General features: G+C 39.3%; 1 protein-coding gene across 1 annotated transcript in view; it reads left to right on the plus strand.

Annotated features, from left to right (window-relative positions):
• LOC103610313 (TRAF2 and NCK-interacting protein kinase-like) overlaps positions 1-8493 on the plus strand; it is a gene marked incomplete at its 3' end in the record, with an annotated part of 26035 nt that extends 17542 nt beyond the window's left edge. The window contains exons 4-6 of the mRNA XM_008594504.1: positions 5275-5438; positions 7515-7612; positions 8470-8493. Coding sequence (XP_008592726.1) covers positions 5275-5438; positions 7515-7612; positions 8470-8493 — 286 coding nt within the window. The remainder of the gene's footprint in view (positions 1-5274; positions 5439-7514; positions 7613-8469) is intronic.
• Between the last annotated feature and the right edge of the window lie 302 nt (positions 8494-8795).

Consider the following 8795-nt stretch of genomic DNA (forward strand, 5'->3'; position numbering starts at 1 on the left):
GGACAGTTTGACTTCATCCTTTCCAATCTGGATGCCCTTTATTTCCTTCTCTTCTCTGATTGCTCTGGCTAATACTTCTAAAACTGTGTTGAATAGGAGTGGTGAGAGTGGGCATCCTTGTCTGGTTCCTGCTCTAAGGAAGATATACAAATGGCCAACAGTCATATGAAAAAATGCTCAACATCACTCAGCATCCGGGAAATGCAAATCAAAACCACACTGAGATACCATCTCACCCCAGTTAGGATGGCCAAAATCCCAAAGACGCTGAAAGATAAATGCTGGCGTGGTTGCGGAGAAAAAGGAACTCTCATACATTGTTGGTGGGAATGCAAAATGGTGCAACCCCTATGGAAAATGGTTTTCAAGTTTTTTTACATGTTTGGCTCTGAGTAGGCTCCATTCATATGTGAACAAGGGATATCTATTATTTCATGGAATTCTTCTGAAATTGATCCTCTCTGAGAGCATTTATCTCAGACCTTTTGACCCCAAAGCCAGACCATATTAACACATAATAAGAAAGAGAAAACTATGAACAGCATGACATTTTCTCAAACTACTCATGTTTTGCAAAAAAAAAAAAAAAAAGAACATGTAGAAAAGGCATTGTAAAGTTTCTCCTGTATCTATGTGTGGTTACATAGAAATGAAATATTTCTTTCAGTCTCCAGCAGCAAAAATAGCAACCTATTAAGATCAGCACCCACGCTGGTTAGCTCCAGTGGGAGAACTTGTACTAATGAGGCCCAGGTCAGGGATTTAGTGCCCACGGGATCCAATTAGCTTTACACAGAAAGAGGCTCTGAGCCCTGTCAGAGACTCACTCATTCAGGTAGTTCTGCTAGTGCCCAGGCTCCTTTTTTCACACCAGGGCAGCCTCCTAATGGTCCGCCTGGCTCTCTCCTGGCCAGTCGTTCTAAGCCTCCATGGCAGGTGCACATTCTCTGCTGGGCTTAACAAGCGGTACTGTATAACCTGCCCTTTCTTCTGATCACCCCACTCTCCCAGAGCTGCTTAACACAGACTTGGCACTCTGTCCAGCTGGTGTCCTCTCTACATCCACGTGTGCCAGGAACACCCCAGCCCTGTGCCTTTGCTCAGGCTTTTCCCCGGGCTTCCTGCTCACTGTTCCAAGGCCCAATCAAGTCCTGTCTCCTTCATAATAGCACCCTGAACCACTCCAGTCTGCATTAATTGTTCCCCAAATGCCAGCAGTGTTCACAGTCTCTTTCACACACAGCATACGGCTGTGCCATATTCACTACTGTCTCCACCGCACCTATCACTCCCCCACGACTGTGTTGCAACTTGGCTGTATGCCTGTGGCTGTGCTTCTCCATTCCTATCCCGGTCCTGTGAGTCTCACAAAGTAGGTGCTTAATAGAAAGGTTTTGGTTAAATAATCAAAGGAATGCTACATCAGAGCAAGTAGCCGCATCCTGCTACCGTACCACAACCACCAGGGAAAAAACTCAGAGCATCTGTCATCAGCCACCCTTCTCTCAATAGATTTTTTTCTAATACAAAGAACACTACATTACCATTCCACAAAAGGAGAACACCACCAGGAAACCTTGATATGCCCGTTAGTCTTAATCTGCAATACAGTTGGTTAGCAGTGCATTTTTTAGAACAAATATTTTTGGAATTTATTCATTGTGCATAATAATTCCTAGCCATTACTGTTTAATAAAGGAAGGCAGTAGGGAAGAATTTATTATATTAGTCTTAATCTGCAATACAGTTGGTTAGCAGTGCATTTTTTAGAACAAATATTTTTGGAATTTATTCATTATGCATAATAATTCCTAGCCATTACTGTTTAATAAAGGAAGGCAGTAGGGAAGAATTTATTATTTGGGAATTAAAAGAGACAGGAATGTTTCTCTTTGAAAAAATAAAAATTTGAAAAGTACACTATTTCAGAAGTATTATGCATTTATCATTTTAGGCATTTTCTAGATTAAGGGTATTTTCAGTATGGATTCTAATCTATTTCAATCAATTAGATGCAAACAGTTGTCACAAAAATAGTTACTACACAAAGAAGTATCATTAAAATATCAAGAATTTTGTGAAGTTTTCCTTAAATTTATCAAGTCAAGGAAATCATTCTGCAATTGATTTTACTTAGGTTGACTTAGCAACCCCTTTACCAGAAAAACTGCAAAGATAAATATTGTCAGAAGTTCTACATTTGTATGATCAAAATTAATAAACTACGAGAACATATTTATTTTTACATATGTTTCCCACTGAAGTTTCCCAGGCTCACTAGCCAGTTGTACTCAACCAAATATTTTTGGCAGGTACATTACCACAAAGCAATATTCTTGTGTTTTCAAAAGAAATTATTTTGTTTAGCTGCTGCTTTTAAATATGCCATTTTGTGGCCAGGTTATTAGTAGACTAAACTACAAGTGTCTCAAGGGAAGGGGCCATGTTATTTTCAAATTTATTTGTGAAACATCTAATACCCACTGTGGTGCTGAGTGCCTAGTACACACTTAATGCTCAAACTGGGCAGAGCAAAATTAAAGTGTAAATTACATTTGGTTATGATATCTCACTGCATTAAAATCATAGCACTATGGTGACTATTAACAAAGACGTGAAATGTTGTAGGGAAATGAAAATGTTGGAAACAAGGAGGGAGCCAGTGTTTAGTCAGTTTCTACCCCTCAGCAACTGGATGACAACAGATTTGAACTTCGGGTTTCAGATCTCACTAAATTATCCATAACCATCATTGTATAAATCTAACAGAAAAGCCAAAAGGTCTGTGAGTTATAAATTGAAAAGAAAGAGCTTTATAGAAGCTTTGAGAATCTTGCTTTTAAAAAAAAAAAATCATAAAACCTCAGCAACTTCCTCTTCTGGTACAGCTTCCCTGATCACCAGAAGTGGCCTAGGTGGCCCAGCCTCAAGCTTTCATATTGCCCTGTGCTCACTGCAGGCAGAGCGTGAATGCCATGGGCTGTGTGTATCTGGCTAGGCTCGCAGTGGGCACCAGCTGTGCTTTGACCATTACTGCTTTTCGAATGCCTGACCCAGTGCCTGGTATAGGACAACTGAGAGAGTGAACAAATGCCACTATTTGGGGGGCAGTAAAGATATGAAGACAAGTAACAGAGTAAGATCTTATAAAAAGTGGGGGCCCCAGCCTGCCAACAAACTAAGTTGTTCTTGAATTAGCATTTAATCATAATTATCAAAAAACACACCCCCCTTTTGGTAATACTAAGTATACAAAGACTTCCTGCAAGAAACTAAAAACTACAAAGACTCCACTATCTATATGAGCAAAGACTTGGTTAAGCAACCCACAGAAGAGAAATTATAAATGGCAAACATGAATAAAAATTATTATACCTCAGTAGTAATTTTTAAGTTGCACTAAAACAGCGAGGTGCAATTTACCAAACTGTTCATAATAAACCTAGTAAGAATTCAGTAAAGTGGACTATCACATGTACTTCAGCAAAAATTGGTAATACCTTTATACGCTCATCACACACGCACACACACACCCCATTTAATGCCCTTTCACCCAAGAATTCCAATTCCAGGAAATAGAGATGTGACTGGGTGTTTGTACGCAGATAGATGGTTATCTCAGTGTTATGTGTCACAGCAATGTATTGGAAGCACCTTAATGTTTAACAGCAGAGAAACGGCCAAACTAATTCATCTATGTAATGGGCTATTATGCAGACATAACTGTTTCCAGAAGCATTAAAAAAAATGCTGACAATGCAGTGTTAAGGGAAAAAAAAAGCAAGATGCAAAACTGAATATACACGGGCCGGCCCAGTGGCGCACTGCAGAGTGCACCGCTTGAGAGTGCAGCGGCGCTCCCGCCGAGGGTTCGGATCCCATGTGGAGACCGGTTCCCACTCACTGGCTGAGCGTGGTACGGGCGCGACACCGAGGGTTGTGATCCCGTTACCGGTCAGTAAAAAAGACAAAAAGGAAAAAAAAAACTGAATATACAGTATGCTTTCATATACAAAAAAAGAAAAAAGATTAGAAGATAATGTACCAAATATATACTACTAAATCATAAAATATAGTTGTATACCTCCTGGTTGAGATATTACATGTGTTGCTCCCTTATTTTTACCTTTTAATATTTTTCAAGTTTTCTACAATGAGTACAGGAAAAATGTTTAAAAGAAAGCCTCTTTTGAAGATTCACCATTTCAGAGCTAGCACTTTAGTGTGATGACCCAAGAATTGGGTCAACGGTCCATCCCATGCAGAGCCAGTAAATGCCAGGGACACCATGGAGGGAGGCGTGATTGTCATCTTCCGTTGACCCCGTCCATGCAAGGTCTCATAAGTGCTCTTTTACCTTTCTGCACTAAGGGTGGGGACTGGACTATGCTGTGTCTACCAATGGCAAGGTCTTTTCTCCCCAGCTTTATTGAGGTATAATTGACAAATAAAAATTGTATATAGTTATGATGTACAACATGATGTTTTGATATATGTATACACCGAGAAATGATTACCACAATCAGATTAATTAACAGTTAATTAACATATCCATCACCTCACATAGTCGTCAGTTTTTTGTATGACAACAACATTCAAGATCTACTCTCTTAGAAATTTTCAGGTATACATTATCATTAACTGTATCACCATGGTGTACAGTAGATCTCCAGAACTTACTCGTCCTAACTGAAACTATACCCTTTGACCAACATCCACCCGTGAACCCACTTCCCAGCCCCCACAGGCCTGGTAATCACCATTCAACTCTGCTTTTATGAGTTGGACTTTTGTAGAGTCCACATATAAGTGAGATCATGTAGTATTTGTCTTTCTGACAAATATTGTATTATATATACTTGTGTATATATATGAGAACATACTGTTTACCATAATAGCTACATTAATTTACATTGCACCAACAGTGTAAAAAGTTCCCTTTTCTCTGCATCCTTGCCAACACTTATCTTTCGTCTTTTGATAATAGCCGTTCTAACAGGTGTGAGGTGATATCTGGTTGTGGTTTTAATTTACATTTCCCTGATGATAAATGATGTGAAGCAATTTTTTATACACCTATTGGCTATCTGTATGTATTCTTTTGAGAAATGTCCATTTGGATTATTTGCCCACTTTTTAATCAGGTTATTTGGTTTTTGCTATTGGGTTATTTGAGCTCCTCATAATATGAAGATGAACACCGTATCAGATGTGTGGTTTGCAAAACTGGCAAGGTCTTGAGAGTGTAATCAGTATGCTCTGCCATCCACACAGCAACCCTGATCTCCGGAGAACCGAGCCTGTCTTGGAGAGCCCCTTGCAGAGAACCAGCAGTGGCAGTTCCTCCAGCTCCAGCACCCCCAGCTCCCAGCCCAGCTCCCAAGGAGGCTCCCAGCCTGGATCACAAGCAGGATCCAGTGAACGTACCAGAGTTCGAGGTAAAGCTTTCTCTTACCTTTCCCTGGCAACATTGCCTGGGAGGAAAGCAATGGGCGGGGAAAAAGAACTTCCCGACTGGTCCTGGTGTGACCACCACTGTGTGATACTGAAGAGCCACTTAACTGCTCTCAGCCTCAGTTTCCTCAGGGGAGTGGGCCACCATTCCTAATTGTGTGGGTGACATCAGAGTGTGGGCAAAATTCTTTCTAATCTCAGGTATCAGGGTTTTCCAGGGAGATCACCAAATAATGATCTTATTTGAAAATATAGTCACTTATCAGTCACCTGGGTTTCCATTTCTATTTGATTGCCTAGTTTTAGAGTTTTATGTACACCTAGATGTCCTGTTTCTGTTGTGCCAATAGTCCCTTTTAGTATGTGACCAAATTTTATAATGCTAGCTATTTCTCAAAATGAAATTCAATAAAAACTAATGTAGAATAAATACACCTGAGAAAAGAAATAAAATCTTTGACTTAAAAAAATATATTTGACTCCTCTGTTTACTCCTTTTAGATTGGTAAACTTTAGCCTCACTAAACATTTAGTTCAAATCATTCATTGTTGTTTAGTTTTCATTAATGAGGAAGCCTATGAAAAACATTATTATTATCCAAGTAGTCATACATAATAATACGTTGTTTCTAGCTAATGAAAATTCACTCTTTCTGAATCACTTTCTTAGGAATATAATTTTGCTTTCAAGTGATAAAGACCAGTACTTTTAAAGTGCAATTTTATAAATGAGTGTTGGTATAAATCACTCTATCTGATGAAAACCACCATTTCTTTATTCTTTCTTAGCCTCTCCCTTAGGCACAACCATATTTTACCTTCTAATATCCTTTTAAGGTTTTAAATAAGTAAAATCTTTGTATGTCCATTTTGAAAAGCTTGATGTCTGACATTATTATGTTCGTGTCTCTGAGCTGGAATATGGACTGGCCTGTGGCTGCCCCTGCACGCGTCCTTCAAACATCAGTGGCATATCCAGAGCTATCTATGTCTTTGATGCTTTAATTCACATATAAATGGCAGTTTAGGAAACTGCCATTCCCTTACCTTTTTCCTAGTCGTAAGCAACTTTATATTGTTAGAGCAAATGCTAAAAAAAAAAAAAAAAAAAAAAAACTTCACATATCATTTTAATTCTTTGATCTAGTTCAGATATAATTTTCATATTCTTTCCTTTATCCCCTAGTTCTTCTGGTTAAAAATGCTCAGGTATCCCTGGTATGTCCCTGCCCAGGAAAGACCACTTTAAAAAAAAAAATCTTTCTTACCCTAGATTGCTTTTTCTCTGCCTGTGAGCTCATAAACCAGGAGCTGCTATTCACTCTGGACTGTAGCTGTCAGGGACTCCCCCACCCTTGTTCTGCCTTTTTATCATCAACAGCCTCCTTCCTGCCCCCCCTCATTCTTTCTTCCTTTAAGGGCCCAGATCATGCCCCACCTCCATTTAATAACCATTCTAGATGAAATAAATTTCCCTTTTTTCCCCCCACAAAATTTGATCAAAATAACCTATCCTGATAGGTAGGGGGTAACAAAAGAAACCAACATAGAACCTGGACTTAGAAGCTGGTTTAGCATAGTGATTGAGAGCAGAACTTTCAGAAATCAGACAGAATCCCAGCTCCATTCATAATTTCAGCATGACCTCAGGCCAGTGGTGTTACCTTTTCAAGTCTGTGTCGAACTGTTAAAATGGGAAAATAGTGTCACACGATTGTGTTGGAGAGGGAATCAAATGAAATAATTGATATAAAAAGCATCGGGCACTAGGCGTGACACAGAATACGTGCTCTGTGAATGGTGGTGGTAGTGGTGCTTGCTCTGGTTTTCCTTATCATTACTAGTGACTTCCAGGTCACAAGCCTAAGTGTGGTGGCTCGATGTTGGTTGCCTGAACATTTATTACTTTTCCCTGGATGTGCTTTGAGGATTTGCCTTAGTGAATGACGTGTCCACTGAGGAAACCTGAAGGGCTGACTCAGCGGAGATGACTCATCCAGAACTTGAGTTGGCAATTTTTAACAGTCATATTTTTCCTGGCCTTCTGTTTTTTCCTCTAGCCAACAGTAAATCGGAAGGATCACCTGTGCTCCCCCATGAGCCTTCCAAGGTGAAACCAGAAGAATCCAGGGACATTACCCGGCCTAGTCGACCAGCTGTGAGTGCTTTTTCTCTAAGAGTTCTGAACTCTTTTAATTTACCAGAGAACCCGCAAGATAAAGTTTTTAGAGATACGCTCTATAATTATGAATGAAAATTGTTGATATCAGTAAGAACGTACACTAGAAGCATCCAGAAGGAAGTCATACCTGATTAGGAAAGAACTGAACAGATCTGGGATGGCTACCTTTCCTTTGGATATTTTGCTGATTGTTAGTTCTCCTTTAGATAATAAAACAGGAAGAGAAATAACTTATATCATTCCATAATTTCTACTCAGCAACTTTGGGAAAAGATGTTGAAACTAGCAGTTATAGAGAATTGGGCACTTTCTATGAATTTCCCTTATCCTGCTCTCTACCCATACTGTTTTCCATATAAATTCATATTTCCATTTTTCTGCTACTTTTCATGCTTCTAGGACTATATTTTCTAGACCAAAACTCAGCAAGCATGGACCTGACAACTTGAAGTCCAGCTTCATTGCTGTAACGTGATAGACACCCAGTAGTCTTAAAGAAAGAAATAAGACCATGAAGGCTGAAATTTGAAAGCTGAATATTAATTTGGGATGAGTTACTATCTACTTACTTTATTTTCACTGTCCGAGAATCTTTTCTACAGAATGAATGTGAAGCCTTTTGATTTACCTTTTTTTTTTTTGCATCTTAATTAAGAAGGTACACTGAGAGTCATAATGAAGGGAATGCGTCCTTCTGGGCTGAAGTTCTCTTTGCCTGTTTTGTATTTATCAGTTTTGTACTAACGATTCCAATTTTGTGTCTAACCTGCTGCCTTTCTTCTGGCTTTTTCCCCTTCTGTGGATTCTTCTGGATTGGGTTCCTCTTATCTCAGAGCTATAAGAAAGCAATAGACGAGGTTAGTATTACTTTTTCTTGATCATGCTTTCACAAAATGTAAATATTAAACTTATTTCCTGATGTTGACATTCAGAAAAGTAGCTGGTGGGACCACAGATTTAAAATTCCACTCATTTGCAGTTATCTTCTGGGAGGAGAGCCCCCTCCTTCTAGCATCTTCCAACAGCATACCTGTACTCACCAGCCCTGCTAGGGGATGGCTCTCAGCAGTTTTACTGACAAAGAAAAGAGACATCATTCTAGGGCACTCCACATTTATAGTGTGTGATTTGTGAATAAGGAGTTACAGGGTATTGTTAG

The sequence above is a fragment of the Galeopterus variegatus genome, unplaced genomic scaffold (assembly GCF_000696425.1).
Source record: "Galeopterus variegatus unplaced genomic scaffold, G_variegatus-3.0.2 Scaffold10909, whole genome shotgun sequence".
NCBI lineage: Eukaryota > Metazoa > Chordata > Mammalia > Dermoptera > Cynocephalidae > Galeopterus > Galeopterus variegatus.